General features: G+C 36.5%; 1 protein-coding gene and 1 pseudogene across 4 annotated transcripts in view; one reads left to right on the forward strand and one right to left on the reverse strand.

Annotated features, from left to right (window-relative positions):
- The window catches only part of SCFD1 (sec1 family domain containing 1), a 126,035-nt gene that overhangs the window by 61,818 nt on the left and 37,401 nt on the right, over window positions 1-26,816 (forward strand). For all 4 annotated transcript variants that reach the window (XM_006889970.1, XM_006889968.1, XM_006889969.1 and 1 more), the window contains 3 exons: window positions 8,696-8,786; window positions 9,476-9,549; window positions 10,421-10,502. In XM_006889970.1, coding sequence (XP_006890032.1) covers window positions 8,696-8,786; window positions 9,476-9,549; window positions 10,421-10,502 — 247 coding nt within the window. The remainder of the gene's footprint in view (window positions 1-8,695; window positions 8,787-9,475; window positions 9,550-10,420; window positions 10,503-26,816) is intronic.
- On the reverse strand, window positions 25,200-25,718 carry LOC102843280 (annotated as a pseudogene).

Here is a 26,816-nt window from a genome sequence, read left to right on the forward strand (position 1 = left end):
AGGTAGACTCTAAGCCTTGCTGGCTTTTTTCTAGCCCCAGTAATCTAGATAATTTACTAGAATGACCACAAAACTTATGGAACCTGCCTGTACTTAGAGTTATGTATTTATTATAATCAGAAAGGATACAGGCAGAGATCCATCAGGCAAGATCTGAAAGAGACTGCAGCATGAGATAGCCATTATTCTCATAGATGTGCCATGCTCTCCCTATTATGGATGTTCTCACCACTCTAGGATGCTCTAAAGTCCAGAGCCCAGTAGTCATTGAGGCCTCAATGACTATGCATGACTAGAGCATCAATGTATAGTTACGATAAGTCTGATCAAAGAATCCTCCCATTCTGAAGCTAGTTTTCCATATATGAGTCTGGTGGGAATTCAACTTTACTATTTTTTTTTTAAGAGCATCTTAATTGCTTGGGCACTTTCAGAAACCAGATATAAAATAAAATCTAATTCTTTGTCCTACAAATTATAATGTCAGCACAAAGACACAAAATAGCATGAATAAGTATCTCAAACCTTTCTGAGATTAATTTTCCTCATCAGTAAAATGTGAGAATGATAATTTAAACATTTCTATTTCAGAAAGTTAAGAATTAATGAAAAAAAATGAGCTTATATCCTGTAGATGTAAATGCTTGTCTGTTTGGTGGATCATCTCAATTGATATTCTTTCAATTTCTGGGGCCTTGTTTTTCACCAGTGCCTTCAGTTTAGCTTGACTTTCTCCTTCAATATCATCAATTCTTAATCATATTCTACCTTTGACATAGTTATGTATAGATCAGTTCATTTTGGTACAGTGATTATTTATTTCTTCCACCTTTTTTTTACGCTTTCTGTGTCCTTCAGTATTTAGCCAGCTTGAATATATTCTTCAGTTCTTTCACCTTGAGGAATGCAAGCATCTTGTTCGCTTTTGGTTATCAAACTCTTTGTCTTTACACATTTAACATTTTGTCGTCTTCAGCCCCCCTCTTTTGAAATCTGTTTAGCTTTTTTATGTCAGCATTTTGTTACATTTGCTTTAGATACTCGAGATTAAAGAGTTCCTGTCACTGTCTTCTGACATCTCTCTTTGCCATCCATTTTGGGCTTGTTTTTCTTCCTGTTTTTTAAAAAACCTTTTGATTTCTTTATGTATAAGATCCTTGGTCATCCCACAGCTCATCTAGTTTTTGGTCATTCATGTCAATGCATCGAATCTTTTCCGAAAATGAATTCAGGTAGGTTACATTTAGGTTTGAATTTTGGTTCTCTGTAGCCCTGACTTGTTCAGACTGAAGATATTAAGCTTCTGTATTGTCCCTTTCCCCAAATGTAGTCCATCTGATCCTTGTGTGTTCCATCTGGTGAAGTTTACATATATAGTAACCATTTATGTTGTTTACAGAAAGATTTGCAATGACTTGGTCTTACAGAATTTTGTCATGTGAGTGCCATTCATAGCATTTCTGGCTCAAAGGATGTTATCTACCTATGACTCTTTGTTTCCACAATTCACATTCCACTGACCAGTAATTATCAGTTCATCTAGATTGTCTTGATTGCATATTTTATCAACTTTTAGAGTACAGAAATGGGTTAAATAGAGTTTTTAAATCTCTAGCTTTAGGCTTTTTGAGGAGAAATGTGGGGTCAAGATTGTTGAAAGATCTATCAACAATCTGTGATATGCAGATGATACAACCCTGCTTGCTGAAACTGAAGAGGACCTGAAGCCCTTGCTACAGAGGATCAAGGACTGCAGCCTCCAATATGGATTGAGGCTCAATGTCAAGACAAAGATTCTCACCACTGAGCCAATTGGCAGCATCAGGATGGATGGTGAAGAGATTGAGATTGTTCACAGCTTTAGTTTGCTTGGCTCCACAGTCAACACTCTTGGCACCAGCAGCCAGGAAATTAGAAGACATATTGCCATGGGAAAGTCTGCTGTTAGGGACCTCTCCAAAGTATTGAAGAGCAATGGTGTCTCTTTGGACACTAAGGTGCATTTGATACAGGCCATGGTCTTTGCAATCACTTGTTATGCATCAGAGTGTTGGACAATGACTTAGGAGGACAGAAGGAGAATTGATGCCTTGGGCTGTGGTGCTGGAGAAGAGTATTGAGGGTACCATGGACTGCTAGGAAAACAAACAGATTCGTCCTAGAAAGGGTTAAACCTGGCAGCTCCTTGGAGGCAAGGATTCTACGGCTCCGTCTAACATACTTTGGACATGTTGCAAGGAGGGACAGGTCCTTGGAGAAGGACATCATGCTTGGTAGGGTAGAGGGACAGCGCAGAAGGAGAAGGCCCCCTATGAGTGGATTGATTCAGTGACTGGGGTAATCGGGATGGGTGTATCAGAAACAGTGCAATTGCCATAGGACAGAACTGAGTTTAGGGATGTTGTACAAAAGGTCTCACTATGAGTCGCAAGCGACTTGATGGCACATAACAACAACAACAACAGCTTTAGTGGCTGGTTTGTAAATTTGAATGATAGTTTTATTAACTGATCTAACTTATAGCAGTATAGATATTATCCTATCACTGACAACATTGTATTTTAGGATAATCTCTCCCCCCTGCTTTGTTTTATTGTGATTTGAGTGAAATTTACAGAATAGATTGAAATGTTCCTTCTGACATGGAATGCAATGCTGTCTCTCTTTAATTTATCATTCCCTATATAGTAAACAATATAGATAGATTGTCTAATTCAAAGTTGCCAATACCAGCTCATGTCACCTTACTGATGCCTTTGATATTGTATATTAATTTTGGTGGTGATATTTCATTTTTGCACATTCTGTTTCCTTTTTGATAATCACCTAATGATCTACATTATATATTCTGATTATTCATGTGGCTGTTCCTTCTCATATTAAGTCATACCACATCAGTAAATAAGTTTCAGAAGCTTTACTCCATCCTTGTTTTTGAAGTTTACTTCTCCTCTAGAGAAGGTAGCTCTTCCTCAGTCATATTTTTTCCTTCTAATATTTTTAGTGGTTTGCATACAGTAATTCATACACAATATGCTTGATTCATGAACATTATCTTTTATGTAAGCTTTCATTTACATGATTTCATGTAGTCATTCATATACATTGCATTTTATGTAATTTATTGCGATTGATCTATGCTTATTATTATTCCATCATTTAAAGTCTTCATTGACTTTTCCCATTTCCTCCAGCCCTTCCACCACTCACTACCCTTTGCTGTCATAGTAATTTTCACCTTTTCCAGCCCCCTTTTCCTTTCCTCTTCCCCTTTGAACATTTATACACATCTAACTCAGTGATCCTTCTGTTTTTACATTAATACTCTTCTGCAGTACTTTTCTTTATGAGATTGAGTTATTTTACTAGGCATAATTTCTGTACTCTCCCATGTAATAAAGTATTTGATGAAATAGTTAATTCGTGGTGCTACATAGTATTATTGTGTAAATATACCATAGTTTCACAGTCTATTCATTTGTTGATGAGCTTTTGGGCTCTTTCCATTTTCTTCCTGTTGTGAATAATGCTGCTATGAACATTAGTGTACATATTTTCATTCATATCTCAGTTCTGATTGCTTCCAGAATATTCTTAGTGGTGGAATAGCTGGGTCATATGGGATTTTAATGCTCAGCTTTTTGATGAAATGCCTAACTGCCTTGCAGAATTGTACCATTTTACAATGCATCAGCGGTGCATGAGAGTTCCGGTTTCTCTGCATCCTCTCCAACATATACTTGCTCTCCTGTTAAATTATGTCACTGCCACAGGAATGAGATTATATCTCATTGCTATTTTGATTTGTATCTCTTTATCTGCCAATGATTTTGAACATTTCTTCATGTGTCTGTTGACCATCTGAATGTCTCCCTTTGTAAAGAGTCTTTTCATGTCTTTTGCCCATTTTGTTATTGGGTTATCAATCTTTTTCTTGTGGAGGCCCTGTAGTATTTTGTCAGTTTTTGTTTTGAGCCACTTGTCTGACATGTTGTTGCCAAATGTTTTTTTCCAAGTCTATAGGTTTTCTTTTTACCATATTGGAGAAAGTTTTGATGCACACAGGGACTTGATTTTAAGGTCACATTCATCAATTTTATCCTTTCCTGCTTGTCCATTTCTGGCTATGTTTGCAAGCTTGTTTATGCCACAAGCTAGGGTTTTTACGTTTGGTACCATTTTGTGCCTTATGATCCTTATGGTTTTGGGCTTAACCCCTAGGTCTCTGAACCACCTTCAGTTGGTTTTTGGGTATGATGTCAGATGTGGATCCTTTTCCAGTTTTTTTGCAGGTAGATGTCCAGTTTTGCTAGCACTGTGTGTTTAACAAGTTGTTTCACTATTTAATATGTTTGATTCCTTGTAAAAAAACAATTGACCATTGATAGATAGGTTGATTTCTGGGTTCTTGATTCTATTCCACTGGTATATGTGTCTGAAGTTGTACCAGTACCATGCTGTTTTGATTAGTATGGCTGAATAGTAAGTTTTGAGATCTGGGAGTGAGATGCCTCCTACTTCATATTTTTGCTTATTCGAAGCCTCTTTCCTTTTTAAATAAATCTGTCAATTGCCTTTTCTATCTCTTTGAAGAATGAGTTTGGTATCTGCATTGGTATTTCATTGAGTAGATTGCTTTTGGTAGGTCTGTAATTTTCACTATGTTGAGACGTCCTATCTATGAACAGGGAATGTTTTTCCAGTTCGTTAGGTCTCACAGCCTCTAGAAGAAAGGAAATTATATGTACAAGGGCTGAAATCAGTGGGATAGAAAACAGAAAAACAGTTGAAACCAATAACAAGATCTAGAGTTGGTTCTTTGAGAGTATCAATAAAAATAGACAAAACTGGCAAACTTAAGAGAAAACATAAATAGCTCAAAAATGAAATTAGTGAGATGGCATTACAACAGAGCTAGCTGAAATAAAATCAATAATAATGGAATACAATGAAAAGCTATACTCTAATAAATTTTTAAACCTAGATGTTATGGACCCATTCCTAGAAACCCATACCCTACTCAGATTGACACAGACAGATGAAGAACACTTGAAGAGACCCATCACAAAAGAAGAAATTGAGCAGGTCATAAAAAGGCTCCTTCCCCCAAAATTTGTCCTGACTCAAATGGTTTCATGGATGAATGTAACCAAACATTCAGAGGTGAACTGTCACCAATTCAGCTTAAATTATTTAAAAAAAAAAGAAAAGGAATATTCCAAGAGTGATTCTATGAAGCAAGCTTAACTCTAATACTGAAACTAGGCAGTTACCCAAAATGAAAAGTACTGACCAATATCACTCATGAACATAGTCTAAAAAATCCTTACAGTCCTGGTAACAGTATATATATAAAAAATAATCATGAGCTAGTGGGATTCATAACATGTATGCATAATGGTTTAACATAAGAAAAATAATCAACATAATTCATCAGATTAACAAAGCAAAGAACAAGAGCCACTTCATCCTATCAGTTGCTACACTAAAGGCCTTTGACAATATCCAACACCCTTTCCTGATTAAAACACTCAATAGAAGTAGAAGGGGGTTTACTCAATATAGTGAAAAGTATATATGCCAAACCAAGAGTCAACATCATTCTCAGTGGAAAAATACTATAGGCATTCTCCTTGTGATCAGGGAGCAGGTGGGGATGTCTACTATCTCCACTCCTTTCCAGTATTTTATTGGAAGTACTTGTTAGGACAATAAGGTAAGAGAAGGAAATACGAGGCATCATTGCAAAGATACTGTAAAACTGTTGCTATTTGCAGATGATATGATAGTGTACCCAGAACACAAAGACTCAACAACAACAACAAACAAAAACCTGGTAGACCAATTTAGTGAGAGACAGGATTTAAGATCAGTATATGAAAATCAGTAGAATTTCTCTGGAACAATAAAGTACAGAACAACAATACCTTTTACAATAGCCAACCACAAGATTAAATACTTGGTAATAAACCTAACTAGAGACACAAAAGGCCCCTGTCATATCTTAAGTGCCTTCCAAACAGGGGCTCATCTTTCAGCACTGTATCAAATAGTATTCCGCTGTTCTGCATAAGGTTTTCACCAGCTCATTTTTAAAATACTAGCAGGTCCTTTTCCCTAGCCTACCGTAGTCTTGAAGCTTTGCTAAAACATGTCTCTATTAGTATTTCAGATACCAGTGGGATAGCTTCTAGTATCACAGGAATATGGAAACCGTCAGAATAAGACAAACCTAGAGGAAGGTAACAGACATAGGATGTTCAAAAAATATGCCTTAAGTTGTTTATTTTGCCAATAGTTTCCTAAGCTGTTGAGTATACTGAATTGACAACATTTTTGTCCACTGTTACTGTATTTAAAAACAATATTTTAAAAACTCCTTTGTTGAGGTTTCATGGGTACCTTTATAGTGTATGCTAATTTTGGTAGTAGTGTTTATTTTGGTTTAAGATTTTCCATTTTCATTTACTTAAATATTTTAACGACACATAAGAGAAAAGAAAAAGGTCTATGTTTAATGAAAAGGAATAGAAGTAAAATGTAGTGTTATAATGTTGTTTTTAATTGCTGTCAAGTCAAGCACGATTTATAGCAACCTGATGTACAAAAGACCTGAACCCTGTGCTAGAACTACCATCATTTCTCTGTGTTCATAGAGATTCCAGAGGCATGTTGTTTAGGAAGTGGATGCTACTGCTGCTTCCAAGCCTTTCTCAATCTGGGAGCTCCAGAAAACACTATTCATGATGGTTATCCATTATGATATTTGACACATCAATGGCACAGCTTTCAGCATCACAGTAACCCGAAATTACTTCAGTACAGTAAATTGACAGGGCAGTGCTGTACCACTTAGAAGAATGTTCATCGAGAATGAAGGCTGCATAGTGGAGTGGACTTGGAGGGATTGTGTAACAATGAAAGAATTTTTCTTTTACTTTTCAAAGAGAAGAGTGAAGGGGCAAGGGGTGGGCAGGGAGAAAAGTACTACAATAAATGAATGGGGGTAATAAAGAATGTTTATCCCAAACACCGTTAACCGCCTTTTTTTAAATACAAGGCCCGCCTACCAGGTCCTGGTTGACTCTAAACAAGAGCCTTCTAGCCCACAGCTCATTGTTAGCTAAATCCAGCAAATCCAGCTCACACCCGAGTTTGAATGAAAAAACAAACATCCACACCTGACCCTCACCCAAATAAGAGAGCCCACCTTCCAGAATCCAGCTGCTTCACATGTGAGCCTCCAAACTGGAAACTTAGTCAGGCATATTATTTGTACAATACCAAAAGTAGATATACACATGAATGAAGGCCAGATAAGCTGTGGGATGATAGTAAGAATATTGTCCATGAAGAAAGCAAAAGGTCATTACAAAGACAAAGAAGAAAGAAAAGACCAAGATGAATGTTAGAAGAGGCTCTAGATATTGCACTAGAACACTGAGAAGTGAAACAAAGGGAAGAAATCAGGAAATTAAAGAGTTCTACAAAAGCTTTCAAAGAGAAACGTTGAAAGACAAAGCAAAATATTCGAATGAAATGTACAAAGAGCTGAAGTTAGAAAATCAAAAGTGATGAACTTCAGCATTTCTTAAGCTGAAGGAACTGAAGAACAAATTCAAGCCTTGAATTGCAATACTTAAAGGATTCAGTGGAGCCAGATGTGTCCAAGACAATGAGATTGGCTCAGGGCAGGGTTCAGAACTATTGTTCATAAGGTCACTATGAATCTTAGTCACTTGATGACATATAACAACAACATAAATAGATAAGGGGAATCTGTTGGCCTAGTAGATAGGGAGTTTTGCTGTCAACACAAAGGGAGGTAATTAGAATCCACCACCTACTTCATAGAAGATAGGCATTCTCGTCTGGTATGATTTACAGCTTCTGAATACCTGCTGAAAGGAAGGCTCTGAGTCATTTCTGATTCAACAGCAACGAATGAGTGACTAATAAGTAGACATCAGAAATTTACATGATTGTGTTTATACTAAATGTTTGTATTTGTGAGTATATTAAAACACGGTGGTGGTGGTGGTATTGTTATGTGCCGTAGAGTCACCTGCAAATCGCAGTCACCTTATGTACAACAGCTCTGAAGTCTGGTCTGTCCTGGAACTGGTCTCACTGACTCTGACAAACCTACCCCCATTACCCTAGTTACTATGTCAATAATCCTCAGTATGATGTCCTTCTCCAAGGAATAGTCTTTCCTGGTCATGTGCCCAAAGTATGTGAGATGGAGCTAAGTGCAGATAAATAATAAGTCTTCATTTTATATCTAAAATAAATAAAGATACATGGTGTTGGAGATGCGTGCTTTTTTGGACTGCCAAAGGAACAAACAAATATGCAAATACGTTTTGGCAGAGGGTGCAGCCAGAGGGCTCTTTAATGAGGTTTCACCTCACATACTTCGGACATGTTGCTAGGAGGGGCTATTTCTTGAAAAGAAACATGATTCTTGCATAGGTAGAGGTTCAGGGGAGAAGAGAAAGAGCTTCAACCAGGTTTATTAACACGGTGACTGCTGCAGTGGGCTCTAATGTGTCAGGAAGTGTGAGGATGACACAGGACAGTGTTCACATTTATTGTTTATCGGGTCTCGATGGCATTTAACAACAACAATTTTCCCCCAAAAGCAATTGTTTTATGTAATACTCATAATTTTTCTTCTGCCATATTGTTTTAGTCCATTCCCAGAAGTTGCAGAATCAGTTCAGCAAGAACTAGAAACATATAGAGCACAAGAGGATGAAGTCAAACGACTTAAAAGCATTATGGTAAGATTGTTTGCCTTCTAATTATTACTGGGAAGTAGAAGCACATCTTGAGAGATAAAGGTTTGGATTTATTTACCACCTGCCCCATGAAATTTCAAGTACTTTTATTTCATTATTAACAAAAATATTCTAAGTTATATAAAAAAAGCCTTTTTAAATATATAATCACATCTCTGATATATTAAGCTGGTCTTCCACAGTCTTTTAAAAAAATAAAAATAAAGTTGACAGAAAATAAAATTGGTTTCATTTTTTAAAAAACCAAAACACATAAATTTTGGGAAGATGAGCAAAAAATGTATAAAAAAGTATTATGAATATATTATATGAAGATATACATAATTTATAGTGTGACTTAATTTTAGGAGATGTTCTGTAAGTGCTTATTCTACTGTAACTTCAGATTTTGGTTGTACTCTTTATAACCATGTCACCTATGACAAGTTGTTAGGCCTATTTTCTGATCTGAAAATGTTATCTGATCCTTTATTTAGGTCCTCCAATACATTAGACTTTAGACTATTCTTAACTAGATGATTTATTTAACTGTAAAAAAGGCATTATACTTTATTCCTTCTAGAAGATCTTATTATTTATTAACAGTGTTAGGAATGTATTGATTTTTATGGATGGGCCTGGTATTTTGAAAAATTTCTGTAATCTTTTTTTTTTTTCTTTTTCGTTTCAAGGGACTAGAAGGGGAAGATGAAGGAGCTATAAGTATGCTTTCAGACAATACTGCTAAGCTAACCTCTGCTGTTAGGTAAGTTAGCAGTGTACCCTCTTTGAAGTTTTTTATTAAAATTTATTCTAAGTTTGTAAAAAATAATTAGATAATGTAACATTTTAGGCAATAGCATCTATGTCTTCCAGTTTAAAGCACTAACCTGTTTTTAACATTTTCAGGCTGATAATATTTATCTCTTAGATGCAGGAGATTATGTGCTTCTCTTATTAGTTAGAAATATGTAACAGGAGAAATTATACCAAGAAGGTAATATTGGTGATGAAAAAAGTCAAGTTGTTATTAACTATCATTGTTGCTGTTTTCTTCTTAATTGAAGATTAAGTAATGTATTGGTTTGTGTTTCATTTTTTTTTTATATATGTTATTATTGTTGCTTGTTGTCAAGTCAAGCATGACTCATAGCGACCCTATGAACAAATAAACCTGAAGTCTTTCTATAACAATCATCATTTCTCAGAGTTCAAAGAGTTTCCAGAGGCATGTTGTTTAGGAAGTGGATGCTACTCCTGCTTCCAGTTTTTATATATATTTTTAAATTTTTTCAAATGCCATCAAGAAAAGAAGACTGTCTTAGACATATGGGCAGAAATATTTTATTAATCTTATTTTGTTTGCTATCTCCAAACTTTGGGATCAGAACATGAAATGATAGAGGTAATGATATTTGGAATATTTTAAAGTAAGAAATTTTCACCTGAATTAAATAAATTCCATGTATGTTTAAGATTACAGATTAAATTTAGTTGATAGAAAGTTTAAATTGTCATTTGTAAGCTTCACTATTCATAGTTTCCTTGGAGGATACACTTAGGGTGGAATTTATTAAAATTTATATAATTTTTATAGAAATTGTAATTGTTATTTTTCAAATTTTTGATACTTGTAGTTCTTTGCCAGAACTCCTTGAAAAAAAAAGACTTATTGATCTCCATACAAATGTTGCCACTGCTGTTCTGGAACATATAAAGGTAAATTTAATTTTTTCCCCACAATGCAAACCTGTATTTGTATACAGTTTTATACTTTGCAGTTTGTTTTAATATATATTATTCATTTAATACTCACTGTAACCTTATAAGGTAAAATTATAGAGGGCATCACAATTACTTCACTGTTTCAAATGAGGAAACTTATTTAAGAGTTCAGGAGGGAAATTGCTAGTTTCTTACAGTCACAGATTTAGTAAATAAAAGTCAGAGTCTGTAGTATTTCTTTATGTTGCATTGCCTCATGCTGTCTTAGATTTATTATTCTACCAGCAGTACACAAAGGAGTCCTAGCGGTGTAACTCTGACCAAAAGCCACTAGCTTGAACCTGCTAGCTCTTTTGAGGTCAAAAGATGGCTCAGCCTAGTTCTGTAAAAATTATTGCCTTTGAAACTTAATGGGACTGATCTGTTCTGCCTGTAGGGCTTCTATAAGGTGGACTTATAGAAGCTGACTTATTATAAGTTGACTCGTAAGTAAGATATTTTTTATCAGTAGACCTGAATGTACTGTCACAAATACAGAGTTAGGACAGAAAAACCCCCAAAACAGTTGTCATTGAATCTGTTCTGACTCAAGAAAATCCTTTGTGTGTCAAAGTAGAACTATATGCCATCTGGCTTTCAGTGGCTGATTTTTTAAAAAATAGAATGCCTGTTTTCTCTTCTTTAGTGTACCCTGAGCATCCTCAAACTTCTTACCTTTCTTTTATAGTAGCCAACTATGTTTTCACAAGGTCTAGTCCCTGGACTGCTTGCTGAAGGTGAGGAGGACTTGAAGTGCTTGTGGCAGTAGATCAAAGATTTCAGCCTTCATTATGGATTATATCTCAACATCATGAAAACAAAAAGTATCACCACTGGACCAATAAGCAGCATGAAAGAGAATACCCTTGATGTTACTGTCAGGAGATCAAGAGACACCTTGCACTGGACAAGTCTGCAATCAAGGGTTTCTTCAAATTATTATGGAGCAGTGAGTCCTTTTGAGGACTAAGGTGTGCCTGATTCAGGCCATAGTCTCTTCAGTCACTTTCTCTGCATCCATCTGAGAGCTAGAAAATGACCAAGGATGACAGAAGAAGAATTGATGCCTTTGAGCTATGGTGGTGAAGAGTACTAACTATCCCATAGACTGCCAAAATAACAAACAGATATGTATTAGAAAAGGTGTAGTTAGAGTGCTTCTTAAAGGCAAAGATAACAAAGTTTTATCTCACATACTTTAGGCATGTTTCTAGGAGAGGCTATTCCCGTGCGAGAGCGAATGCCTAGAAAGATGGAGGATTGACAAAAGAGAAAAATATTCTCAACCAGGAGGATTGACAGTGTGAGTGCTGCAGTAGACCTGAGTATGTCATAGATTGTGAGGATGGCACAGGATAGGACAGGGTTCAGATCTGTTGTTCATTGGGTTGCTATGGGTCATACTCAATTCAGTGGCATCTACCAATGTAACAGGTCCCTAGAGAAAGACACAATGCTTGGTAAAGTGAAAGGTTAGCAAAAAAAGAGCAAGATTGACAAGATGAATTAACACAATGATGGCAACAAAGGGTTTAAAAATAGTGATATTTGTGAGAATAGTGCAGGTCTGGGCAGTATTTGGACCTCTTATACATAGAGTTACTCTAGCAGAGCCATCTCAGCAACACCTAATAAGTACTACCCAATAAGCAGTTATTAATTCCTTCTATATAAAATCCAGGACTTAACTGTCATCATGTACAAGACATCATAGAACTGTGTCTTAAGATGTCCAAGGCTATAAATCTTTAAACCATCTTTCTTCTGCAGAACAGCTGAAGAGTTGAACTACAAACCTTATGGTTGGCAGCTCAACATGTAACACAATACTCTTTTATATAGTACTATCTAGAACATACATTAATGATAACCTTCATTATGTTTCTCACTTCTTTTTAGTTTTATGAGTCTGTTAAGGAGCTTTGCACTGTTTTTAAGTGCTGTGTTGCTAACTATGTCAGGGGTTCAAACTCACTAACCACTTGATAAGTGGAAGATAGGACAGTCTGCTTCCATAGAGATTCTCAGCTTTGGAAACCCTGTGGTTGCTGTGGACTGGAAGCAACTCAATGGCAGTTAAGTGTTTTGGGTTGGCTAACATTAAAGCTTCTTACCACTATTTCTATCATCATTTTGAAACAACTCTTCTTTTATCATACAGTTCTTTTTCTCACTACCTTTTTCAAAATTCAACTTGACTTAATCCTGTATCACTCATTCCCAGGATGTGGAATTGAATTCTAGTGGCAAATTTACCATGCTTGAGGGATGATAGTGATCCATATATTCTGTTTGATGTATCTGAAACTGCTGAATATGTTTGCTGCCTATTAAAGATGGTAATCCACTCCACTATCATCACATCAGTTTTAACTCATGGTGACTCGTTCTGATTTATATGGGCAGAGTAGAACTGTCAGTAGGGTTTGCAAGATTAGAAATACTTCTGGAACAGACTACTTCTTTTTTCTCCTAGTAGGTTCAAACTACCCACTTTTTTTGTAGAACATGAGCAGTTTAATTGCATTACCACTAGGAATCCTGATGCTGTTGTTTAGCGTTTGGATTTATGGAGAACTTTAAAAAATAAATTTGAAAAGTCATAGTGCATTTGAAGGGAACCAATATAGATAATATACAATCTGCATTATGCAGATGACACAACCCTGCTTACTGAAACTGAAGAGGACCTGAAGCGTTTACTGCATAAGGTCAAGGATTGCAGTCTTCAATATGGATTGAAGCTCAACGTCAAGAAAACAAAGATTCTCACCACTGGGCCAGTTGGCAGCATCATGATAGATGGTGAAGAGATTGAGATTGTTGACAGCTTCAGTTTGCTTGGCTCTGCAGTCAACACTCTTAGTACCAGCAGCCAGGAAATTAAAAGACAAATTTGCATTGGGAAAGTCTGCTGTCAGAGACCTCTCCAAGGTACTGAGGAGCAGCAGTGTCAGTCTGTAGACTAAGGTACGCCTGATAAAGGCCATGGTCTTTGCCATTACTTGCTATGCTTCAGACAGCTGGACAGTGACTAGGAATGATAGAAGTAGAATTGATGCCTTTGGCTTTGGTGCTGGAGAAAAGTATTGAATATACCATGGACTGCTAGGAGAACAAACAAGTTCGTCCTGGAAGAGCTGAAGCCAGACTGCTCCTTGGAGGCAAGAATTCTGAAGCTTCGTCTAATATACTTTTGATATGTTGCAAGGAGGGACCTGTCCTTGGAGAGAAACATCATGCTTGGGAGGGTGGAGGGACTGTGCAGGGGAGGAAGACCCTCAATGAGATGGATTAATTCCTTCACTGGATTGTGGGGATACGTGTGTCAGAGACTGTGAGATTGGCAAGGGATAGAGTGGGGTTTGGGGCTGTTGTACATAGGGTCTCTATGAGTTGCAAGCAACTCGATGGCAAATAACAATAACAACAATATACATAGTTAATGGACATTGTGCAATAAAGAATTTAAACTTGCATGATTTCTGTTAAGCTGATGATAGTCTCATTTTTTAAAATAATTCTTTCATTAGTTAGGAATGTGTAATGGGAGAAATTTTAATAGGAAGATAGTATTGGTTGGTTAAAAAGTAACTATTGCTACTTTTATTTGCTCTACACTTCGATATTGATATATTATTTCCCCCCATATACACATAATAGAAATATAATTATATAGTCTGACTGGATAGATATTTTTCCTTCCATGTTTACCTTCTTCGTAAAATGAAAAAAAGACGGTTCAGATCAATCCTTGCCTAAGATATTTATCTTCTATAGAGAATATATTTGTATCTTCAAGCAAAATAACAGAAGTTAAACAAAATATATTACTCCAAAATAAAATGGATTCTTTCTTACATGTCTTACACTGTTCATTCAACCTTTTTTTCAAGTAATATGCTAAATGCGACATGCATACAAATAGACAATTAAAATCAAATTTTTGAGAACTTAATAGTTAGCAAACCTATGTGTGCTTTGAGATTTGAGCTGGATTTTCCTTCATTTAAGAGAGGGGTTTTTTTGTTTATTTTTTTTCCTATTATTGAAAGTTTATTAACTCTTACTCCCCCCATCTCACTTTTCATAGCTCTAAAACCAGGAAAATTCTAGGCTCCCCTTAACTGAGTTTGTAACCTAAAGTTGTTAAATTTCATATTTGGAAAGCCCAAAGTTTCAGCTGTTTTATAAAACTTTACAAATATTAACCCATCACTAATTTACACTAATAGGTTTTTTAATAATAGGTCAGAGCTTAGAATATGGTTTGAGAAAATTTTATATGAAATAATTATTAAATCATATTAATTATCTCTGTGTATTGCTTTAGACCTTTAAGTTACTGTGGTAAATAAAACACACATTTTCTGTTCCCTTGGAACAGATTACAGACAAACAAATCAGAAGACATGATAACTTTAGGCTCTAATAACTAACATAAAAAAATAGCAGTGTTGTGAGAGGATTTAATAAGTAAAATTAAATCAGAAATTTGAAGTGATAGAGCATGACTGAAAAGACTACTCATGAGTTAAGTCCATAGGAAAATCATCTTTAATAGAAAATGTTTGGGTTGAAACTTAAATTTTAGATAGAGAAATGTCAGCAAGAATTTCAAGGCTAAGCCCTTCTGGCAGAGAAGTAATAAGTGAAAACCTTAAGGGAACCTAGAAGAAGGCCCAATCATTTACTCACTGAAGGCTAATGTACAAATAATCAGGCAGGAAAAAATTGATAGAATACAGAGTCAAGAAATGTAGGCATTTATTTTTATTGTGACAAGTCATTTAAGTATTGTAACATGATCTAATATTTCAAATGGAGAATGGACTGAGGAATGTGAGGGATGAGTAGATTCTGGGAACAAATGTGGAACTGGAGGATAGTAGTTATAGCTATGTCAGAAATACTGATTTATAAGAAAGATTTTACTTAATTCTTATTTGTACTTATTTGTGATTTAAAATTAATAAGCTATAGGAATTCTTTAGAATCAGTATGTGCCCTAATAGAGTCCACTGATATAAGATGATACACATGACATGATGATGCTTCTTCATAGAATCCAGCATCTTGAATGATTTGCTCTACATACAGATAGAATGAGTATGGAGAGAGCCCTTATGTATACCTTTCTTGATTTTAAATCATGCAGTATCCCCTTCTCTGTTTGGACTACAGCCTCCTAGGCTCTGTAGGTTTTTAGTGAGCACAATTACGTTTTCTGGGATTCTTATTCTTCTCAGTGCTATCCATAACTTGTTATGATCTACAAATAAATGCCTTTGTATAGTCAATGAAGCACAAATAGACATCCTTTTCTTATTCCCTGCTTTCATCCAAAATCTATCTGATATCAGTAGTGATAGTCTTGGTTCCGTGGCCTCTTCTAAATCCAGCTTGAACATCTGGAATTTGTGTCACTAAACTGTTTTAACTATCCCTGGATAATCTTCCTCATTTTATTTGCATGTGATATGGGTAATAGTGTGTGATCATTTCCCCATTAGTTGTATCTCCTTTCTTAGGGATGGAGACAAATTCAAGTCAGTAGACAAGGTAGCTGTTTTCCAAATTTCCTAGCCTAGACTGGTGAGTACATCCAGAGCTGTAGAGCTGTATCTGTTTACTGGAACATGTCAGTTGGTATTACATCAATTCTTGGGGATTTATTTTTTCTAATACCTTCAAGTGCAGTGTGAATGTCTTTGTTATCACTTTTGACTCTTGATTATATGTTACTTCCTGGAATGGTTCTTTGCTTGAAGAAAGTGATAAGGATCTAAAGTGCTTATTGCAGGAGGTCAAAGACTACAGCCTTCAGTATGGATTAATTACACCTCACCAGTAAGAAAACCAACATCCTCACCACCAGGCTAATAGACAACATCGTATAGATGGAGAGAAGACTGACATGGTTAATGTTTTCATCTTGCAAGTATCCACAATCAAAACATGTTTTTTTGGGAGTCAAGGACTTCTCCAAAATACTGAAGAGTAGTCATTCTGAGCACTAAGGTATCTCAGCCTTCAGCCTTAGTCTTTCCATTTGCTTCCTATGCATCTGAAAGCCAGACATTGACTAAGGATGACAGTAGAAGAGCCAGTGCCTTCGAGCTACAATGTTGGAGAAGATTACTGAATGTCCCATGGACTGCTCAAAGAGCAAACAAATATATCTTGGAGAGGATGTTATTAGAGAAAAAGATGATGAGACTCCATCTCACATACTTGGAAGGGTGGAAGGTACTTGACAAGATGGATTGACATATTGGCCAGAGCAATAGATTTGAATATGACACAGGATAAGGCAGGATTTAGGACTGCCTTTCATTGGATTACTATGAGTCATCGTTGACTCAGTGGCACCTAAAAGCAAGATACTTGGTTTATCAATTCTGCTTCGGTATTTGGTCATCTGGCTCTTTTTACAAAAGAAATTGGTTCTCCTGGAGGTACTAATTCTCTAGCAGAGCATTTAATGCTAATTTACAATTCAAGATGTTGAGTGAGTTTGTGTTAAAGCTACACACGATAGAATAATTGTTTTGCGGTAACTCGGAATACAACCATTTCTTAACAATCTAATATAAAGAAATTATTCAGAACACTTTGATCACCAAAACATGGTGGCATAAATGAATCTGGAGATTATATAATTGCATTTTTTACAGTCAATGATTTGTTCATTGTAAATAGCTTTAAAAAAAAAAAACAAAACATAAACGGTGACTCTACACATTGACCTAGCCTTATGAACTAAAGAGAAGCTCAGTTATCAGCCGTCAAAATCAGGCCAGGTACTGACTGAGGAATAGATAATCAGTTATACATGTACTAGTTAAATTTGAAGTTGAAGAATATTAAAGTTCCCAAGAACAGAAAATGATCTTGAGTCTATTCCATCTGGATTTAAAAACCATCTTATGATTAGACTTGATGCATAGAACACTAATAACAAAGAACAAATCAGTTGTGGGATAAAATCAAGACACCATCCATAAAGAAAACAAAGATCATTAAAAAGACAGGAAAGAAAGAAAGAAAAGACCACAATGAATGTCAGAAAAGAGTGAAACTTGCGCTTCAAGATAGAGAAACTAAAACAAAGGGAACAGATAGATGGTAGTTTCAAGAAAATGAATAGCATGAACAAGAAAAGAGCAACTTGAAAAGCCAAAGCAAAATACTGTATTTATGCAAAATTCTTGATTTAGAAACTCAGAAGGGAAGAACATGCTCAGCATGTCTCAGACTGAAAGAAACAAAGCTTTGAAGGATTCTCTGGGGAAAATCTTGAATGGTATAGAAAGCATTAAAAGAAGATGGAAGGAATAAACAGAATCACTATACCAAAAGTAACTGGTTGACATGGAACTATTCAGGAATATTTGATTGAGGACCAGTGGTAATAAAGGAAGAAGTTCAAGCTACACTGAAGGAATTGGTAAAAAAAAATAAGACTCCAGGAATTTATGGAATACCATTAGATATGTTTCAATAAACACATGCAGCCCTGCATGAGCTTACTAGTCTGTGCCAAGAAATTTGGAATATATACCTGGAGGAAAAAAAAAAAAAGAACCTGAAAGAGAACTATATTTGTTCCCATTCCCCAAAAATATCCGGCAAAATCTGGAAATTATCGAACAGTCTCATTAATATTACATGCAAGTAAAATAATGCAGAAGATTATTAAAAAATGGCTAGAACAGCACATCAGCATGGAACTGCCAGAAATGGGAGCTAGAGACAGAAGAAGTCATGGAATATCTTTGCTGATGTCAGATAAACCTTAGCTGAAAACAGAGGATACAAGAAAAATGTTTGTTTTATTGACCATGCACATTTGACTTTGTATCATAGTATTGTTAATGCCTACATTAAGAAAATGGGAATCCTGAAACACTTAAGTACACTAATGCCAAATCTATACTTAGACCAAGAAGTTACAGTCTAGACAGAACAAGGGAATACTGCGTGGTTGAAAATCAGTGAAGGTTTATGTCAAGATTGTATCCTTTCTGCATAACTATTCAGTGCATATGTTGACAAATGATTTGAGAAACTGGATTGGAGGAATGCTCATCAACAGCCTGCCCTATGCAGATAACACAACCTTGCTTGCACAAAGTGAAGAGAACTTGTAATACTTTTGCAGAAGATCAACAACTACAGCCTTAAATCTAGATTACATCTCAACATCAAGCAAACAAAAATCCTCACCACTGGATAGAGAAAAGATTGAAGCAGGCAGGGGTTTCATATTAACTTGGACCCACAATCAGTATCCTTGGTATTAGCAGTCAGGAAAGCAAAGGATGTGTTGCATTGGTGAAATCTGCTCTCAGCAGCCTCTCCAAAGTTCTGAAAGCAAGGACATCAGTTTAGGGAAATCTGATGTGAAGGGCCTCTCCAACGTTCTAAGAGCAAGCACTTCAGTTTAAAAACTAGTTGTGTCTGATCCTAGCCATGGTCTATTCAGTTATTTCCTGTTCCTGTGAAAGTTGGATATTGAGTAAGGATGACAGAAATAGCAATGCCTTCAAGTTGTGTTGTTGGGGAAGAATATGGAATATCCTATAGATTGCCAAAACAAGTATGCCATGGAAGAAATGCAACTGTGGTGCTCCTTAGAGGCAAGGATGGTGAACCTTCCTCTCACGTTTTTGGGCATATTGTCAAGAGGGACCAGTCCTTGATAAAAATATATCATATTGGGAAAGGTGGAATCTACAAAATGGATTGACAAAGGCCTCTAATAATGAATTCAAGCATTTCAGAGACAGGACGACATAGGATAAGCCAAGGTTCTGATCTGTTTGTTCATAGAATCACCATGAGTTGTAGTCAACTTGAAGGTACCTGACAACAACTTGAAAAGACATTCAGTGGAAAAAATATTTGGTGATGACATGTCAGATAAGGGACTTATGTCTAGAATTTATAAAATACCCGAGCACCATAACAAGATAAAGGTACACAATTGAAAAATGGGCAGAAGATATGAACAGACACCACCAAAGAAGACATTCAGATGGCAAATAAACATATGAAGAAATGCCCAAAATCCCTAGCTCTATGAGCGATGCAAATCAAAACAACTATGAGCTATCATCTCAGCCCTATAAGAATAGCAAAATTCAACAGAGCAGCAGACAACAAATACTGGCAAAGTTGTGGAGAAACTGGAACCCTTATTCACTGTTGGTGGGAGTATAAAATGGTGCAACCACTATGTATGGCGCTTTCTCAAAAAGTTGCAATTCGGAATACCATTTAACCCAGTAATTCCACTACTGGGAATATACCCTAAAGAAACTAGAACTGCCACCCAAGCAGATATATGCACACCCTTGTTTATTGCTGCCTTGTTCACAATAACAAAGAGTTTGATACAATCCAAGTGCTCATCAACAAATGAATGGATAGAGAAGCTGTGGTATATTCACATAATGGAATAATATTCAGCACTGAAAAACAAAGAACTCATTAAATGTACAAAGTGGGTGACCATGAAGAAAGTTATGCTGTGTGAAATAGTCATAAAAAGACAAATACTAAAAAAAAAAAAACAAATACTACATAGTGCCACTATTGTAAAGTGGGACTGACATAGTGGTTGGCGTAAACCTAAGAGGGGATAAATAATGTATACTGCATTGCAACAGATGGGGGAGAGAACTCTTTAGGAGGAATATATGATTAGGTATTATTGTCATGACAAGAGTCTAGAATGAAAGTTGCATAGTGGAGTGGACTGGGGAGGGGTTGGGCTTGTATAACAATAAAAGAATTTTTTTTTTACTTTTCAAAAAGAGAAGTGAACTGGGAGGAGGGGTGGGAAGGGAGGAAAGTGCAAAAATGAATGAGTGGAAATCTAAAGTCACTATAAACTTTCATTAAATTATTTTAAAAGAAAAAAGACATTCACTTTGCAAAGGGGAAATAGTGCCTCACGTAGTGCACAGTATTCCTAGATGTGTCATACTAGGAAACAGATTATCAGCAGATTTTTTAAAATAGTATAGAAAAGGGAGAGAGATTATTTTCATACGTAAATATTTGCATACAGTTGTATCTAAGAGGTCAGATACTGTAAGCAATATCATAATAGGAGAAATTCTATTTGTTTAGAAAAAGTAAAATATTATTTAATACATACTCTCTTACTCAATAATTTTCTACACTCATGGCACTAAGGGCATTGTACCCAGTCTTAGCTGGATCTTGGCTGAAAGCAGAGAATACTATAGGAATGATATCTGTGTTTCATGCAAAGGCATTTGACTATGTTGAACATAACAAATTGTGACTAACCTTGAGAAGAATGGGAATCCCAGAACACTTGATTGTGCTATGTGAAATCTATACTTGGACCAGGAAGCCGTCTTTAGAACAGAGAAGAAAACACTGCATGGTTCAAAATCATGTAACGTTTATGTCAGGGATTCATCCTATCTCCATACCTTTTCAATCTCTATGCAGAACAGATCATTTGGAAGGCTGGATTTATAAGGAGAAAGGTAGCATCAGGACTGGAGGGAGACTTAATAACCTGAAACTGAGGAGGACCTGAGGCATTTGCTGCCGAAGGTCAAGGACTGTAGTCTTCAATACAAAGATTCTCACCACGGGGTCATTTGGCAGCATCATGATAGATGGAGAAGAGATTGTTTAAAATTTCAGCTTACTTAGTTCCACAATCAACATTCTTGGCACCAGAAGTCAAGAAATTAAACGATAAATTACATTGAGAAAATCTACTGTCAAGGACCTCACCAGAGTGCTGAAGAGCAACAGTGTCAGTCTAGATACTAAGGTTCACCTGATCCAAGCCATGGTCTTCACAATTATTTGCTATAGTTGTATAGTTGACAGTGACTAAGGATGATAGAAGAAGGATCAAAGCCTTTGAGTTGTGATGCTGGAAAAGAGTATTGAACCATTAAGTTTAGCATGGACTACTAAGAGAATAAATAGGTCTGTCCAGGAGAGGGTGAAACCAAGCTACTTCTTGGAGGTAAGGCTTTTGAAGCACTGTCTCCCATACTTTAGGCATGTTGCCAGGGGGGGCCAGTCCTTGGAAAAGGACATCATGTTTCAAAGGTTGGAGGGATAGTGCAAGAGCACTAATTGACTAGGGTAGTGGGGGTAGATGTGTTGGAGACAGATTGGTTCAGGATAGGACAGGTTGAGTTTGCTCACTTGGAGTCCCAAGTGATTTGATGGCATATAACAAAAACTCTTGTTACTGATTTGAGTGAAATTTTTTCTTATAAATTTTTTTTCATTCAACCATTAATATTTATAACATTAATTATAATACAATCCATACTCTTTCCACTTTTCCCCTTTAATTCTCATTTCCTTATATTCTTCCCCTTCCTGCCCTCTGGGCTTTATCAGTACGCAAATGCTGTTCTTTTATGGTTTATTATCCTAAGGTAACTGTCTCTTTCTAGTTGCTCCAGTCTTCTTCCTCCTTTGTCAGACATATACACTTTTTTTTTGCATTATTTTTCCATTAGGTCAACTTACAGAATTCCTTCTCATAGTTTACCTTAATTAGGGAGCTACAGTGGAGTACCACAAGAGGAGTTATGCTGCCAAACTAAAAACCAAGCTTCTCTAGCATTTCTTTAGCATTAAGAATGCTTCGTTAGCATTAAGAATGTTAATCTGAACACTTAATTGTGCTTATGTGAAACCTAGACCTACACCAGGAAGCTTTTGTAGGAACAAAGTAGGAAACCCTGCATGGTTCAAAAGGAAGAAAAAGGATTTGTCTTCTCACCTTATGTGCAGGACAGAACATTCAGAATGTTGGGCTCTATGAAGAATGTAGCATCAGGATTGGAGGAAGACTCATCAACAACCTGATTTATGTAGATGATACAACCTTGTTCCTTGAAACTGAGGTGGACTTGAAGTATTTGCTGCAGAAAGTCTAGGACTGCAGTCTTCAATATGGATTGTATCTCAGTATCAAGAAAACAAATATTCTTACCATCAGGCCAGTTGGCAGCATCATGATAGATAGGGAAGAGATTGAGATTTTTAATAATTTTACCTTGTTCGGGTCCGCAAACAACATATTTGGCACCAGCAGACAGGAAATAAATCTGATTTGGAGGAATCTACTGTCAGGGACCTCTCTAGAGTGGTAAGGAGCAGTAATGTCAGTGTAGAAACTATGTTGCACCTAATCTAAGCCATTCTTCTCATTTACTTGCTATGCATCTAAGAGCTGGATATTGACTAAAGATGACAGAGGAAGAATCATTGCCTTTGGAGTTGTAGTACTGAAGAGGAGTATTGAACATAAAATGGACTGCCAAAAGAGCAAAAAAGTCTGTCCTGGAGAGTGAAACCAGGTTGCCTCTTAGAGGCAAGGATTTTAAAATTGTCTCATATACTATGGGCATGTTTCCAGGAGGGATAAGTCCTTGGAGAAGGATATCATTCTTGGAAGGGTGGGGGGAAAGGAAGACCCCTGATGAAATGGATTGACCCAGTAACTGTGGTAATGCGGGCAGGTATATCAGAGACAGTGAAATTGGTTCAAGATAGGGCACGGTTCAGAACTATTGTTCTTAGGATCGCTATGAATTGTAGTTGACTTTGTAGGCTGGAAACACACGATGTCAGAAGTTGTAGTTTTAATAATCTTAAATGTATTAATACTACCCTATCACGTCCAGAAGGTTTTCAGAGGCTGTAAATCACACGAGAGATTACTCATCTGTCTCCTACAGAGAGATGGTAGATTTGAACCTAGAGCCTTACCACTTAGATAAACTGCAAGTAAATAGGTTTCTTATCTCTGCTATGCCCACATACTAAATTAAGTGATGTTCTCTAATCCCTCTATAAAAACATAATGTTAATAGCTCATAACGAGTATACTTCCGTACTATGTCTGTGCCCTTTTTTGCTCACAAAGTTTTATTATTTTGTATACCAGATTCAGCTGTATTTCTTTTCAGTCTTTCTGTAAATTAAGTAGGAAAAAGGTTATTTTTAGAAAACAAAGTTACACATTTTTTGAAAGACTGGAAGTTGGATGACTTTGTTTCACCAGCATGCTTAGTTATGGGTAGTAAGAGTTAAAGACAGTTTAAATAAAAATACTCAAATTGCTTTGCAAATGTCTATAGAATTTTTTGTTCTACTTTAAAGAAAATGGAAATTGGAAGCCATATGTAACACCTTATTTAAAAAAAGATCCCTTGTACCAAGAAAGTCATAGACTTCCTGTACACTACACTACCAGAACTTCCTTAATAGCCACTAGAGAAATACAAATGAAAACCAAAGTGAGGTACTGCTCACATCTGTACAAATGACTGAATATCCCAAATATTGTCCAGACATGGAAGAAATAGAAGTCTCATACTCCACTTTTTGACAAATATTCTTACATCCTCTTTGGAAAACAGTTACCTAGTTTCTTAAAATGTTAAACACATAATCTGCACATAATCTACATATGAGTCAGTCATTCTACTCCAGGTATTTACTAGATCATCTTTGGGAGAAAAGATAGAGTGTCCTGGAAGATGCTAAGAGTTAAACATGTGAGGAAAAGGAGTAATCAGTCTTCATTTTAAGTTCTATTCTTAAAAGTGTACTTTTAAGTTTACTGAAGTAGAATATAGCGTCCTAAAGAATAACTGAACACAGTAATCTTGAACAAATTTATCATGGACTGCCAAAAGAATGGACAGATCTGTCTTAGAGGAAATGCAGCTACAGGGCTTCTTAGAAGCAAGGATGGTGAGACTTCATTTCACATAGTTTGAACATAAAATAAGAGGAGGCCAGGTCTAAGAGGAGGAAAAGTAGTGGGTCAGTGAGTGAGGGAAAAAACCATCAACAAGATGAATTAACAGAAGGAACAAGGGGTTTAAGTACAACAGAGATTGTGGAAATGACAACAGTCAGGATTTCATTCTGTTGCACATAGAGTTGCTATGATTTGAGCTGACTTGACAACACTAACAAGAGGTTATTGTGTGGTAGATCGATTCCTGTCCTACAACCCTATTTAATTAAATATTATATAGCATCATTGAAGGGTTCATCATCTGCCCTCTTCTGAGAAGTGGAGGAAGAGGACTAAGATTGGCAATCTTTTTTTTTGTCCTTAGAAAGCAGGTTTTATTAAGACCAGACCAAAAACACTAAGTGCACGTGAGATTCTAAACACTAAGCCAGTGAGACTCACAAGGGTTTGTCTGAGAGAGACCTGCAGTCTACTGTCAACAGGAAACCACCAAAGCGGGTCTGTTGCTTGTGGCAGCAGGAGGATCTGTGCTTGTCTATGGAGCTGTCCTGTTTTTAGATGTTTGTGAGAATGTGTGAGAGGAAGGATGAAGGTGGGAGAAACCTTTCCAACTCTCTTCTTCATTTTTCCATTCTAATGCTCTCTGGTTCTGCCTTAGGCGAGGGCCAAATGATCACGGGTCATTTTACAAAGAACTTGACCATCAAAGAACCCAGTCAGATGGAGAAGAGATAAGACATTGGTGCTAACGTCATAGCAGGGCATTGGTGGGGAGAAACGGCTAGGTGCCCTAGAAAGAGGATGCACATGAAGGCAGGCACTGGACTTAGCGGAGTGTGCGTGGAGGAATGGAGGCTGTGTTAGTAAAGGCTCGTCTTCTTCATGATCCACAGGAACTCTTGCTCACTGACTTCTCCGTCTCCATCTCGATCTGCCTCATCAATCATTTCCTGAAGTTCTTCATCAGCGAGATTCTCGCCCAACTCCTTCACCACGCGTTTCAGATTTTTGAAAGATATCCTTCCAGTCTCATCATCATCAAAGAGTTTGAAAGCTTTCAGGATTTCTTCTTTGGTATCTTTTTCAGACATTTTCTGAGTCATCACAGTCAAGAAATCACTGAAGCTCATTTTTCCTGTTCCTTCCTTATCAATCTCAATGATCATTTTCTTGATTTCTTCTTTGTTGGGTTCAAAGCCCAGGGCCCTCATTGCCACCTTAAGTTCTTTGACGTCAATGGTGCCATTTCCATCAGCATCAAAGAGATCAAAAGCTTCTCGGATTTCCTGCTTCTGCTCTTCTGTGAGTTCAGGCTTGTAACTCACCCTCTTTCGCTGGGAAGTTGACGCCATGCTTGTCTTCTTAAAGCTGGAGGCCATTGCAGGTGGACTGCTGGGCTGTTGTTATGGCAACCAGATTGACAATCTTAATAGTAGAAAAGATGCAGCTTGGTGGTGCTGTGGTTTTAAGCTCTTGACCACTAGCCTTAAAGTCAGGAGTATAAACTCCTCACCCACTTCCTGGCAGAAAGACATTGCAGTCAGCTTGCATAAAAGTTGTAGCATCTAGTAATTGTCTTAGAGTATCTCTTTGTGGTGGAATTACCTTGATGGCAATAAGCTAATAGTAGGAAAGAGATTCTAAAAACCTATTTTTAAATCCCTTATTTTCGTCTCACTGCTGACTGGTGCTAGAAAATTAAAGTGAGGGCTAGAGAAGAGATAAAGGCTAGAAATATCACTGAAGATTTGCTGTCAGCCAGTTCAAGACTGAGGCAAGAAATCAGAACTTTATCTAGCAGTCAGTAGGGAGTCCATAAGATGACTGTTTCTAGCTTGAGTTGGGAGAGGAATGAAAAAGAAAAGGAAGGGAATTCCTTTTGTTTGAGGGTCATTCAATAGGTATTTCCAGGTTTTCGAAAGCAAGAGATAATATACTACCTATACATCTCAGGTAATTTAATTATTAGTTTGAGGTAATAACAAGATAATTTTAGGAAATGCTTCTTCACTTCTTTTCAAATCCAGTGTGTTATAACCAGTCAAATATCCAATTCCTCCTGTATTTTGATTGTTAATTTGATTAAAATATTTAGGTCAGGCCATATACAAAAAAGTGAAACATCAGCTTGTTTGTTTACTGATTTGGAGAAAAACAGAATTTTTTTTTTAATCACATCTCCCTGGAAATTTTTCCTCATTATATCTTGGAGAACTTAATCTCAGAATCTATATTACTAGATAAAATTTTTGCTCTGTGCATTATACTTTAAGGTTTCTATCATAATCCCTTTTTACTCATTTATTATTGATTTTTATTGAAGAAACAAATCTGTATTGTCTTGACCTTTTTAGATTAATATGTGTATTGTCCATATCATTCTTATCATTCAGATTTTATCCTCCTTTGAACCCATGTTGGAAAATAAAAATCAATCTTGGGGTTATAAAAATTTCTTCTCTTGGTATTTTCCCTTA

The sequence above is a fragment of the Elephantulus edwardii genome, unplaced genomic scaffold (genome assembly GCF_000299155.1).
Source record: "Elephantulus edwardii isolate Elephantulus edwardi_28Jun2011 unplaced genomic scaffold, EleEdw1.0 scaffold00084, whole genome shotgun sequence".
In the NCBI taxonomy this organism is placed as follows: Eukaryota; Metazoa; Chordata; class Mammalia; order Macroscelidea; family Macroscelididae; genus Elephantulus; species Elephantulus edwardii.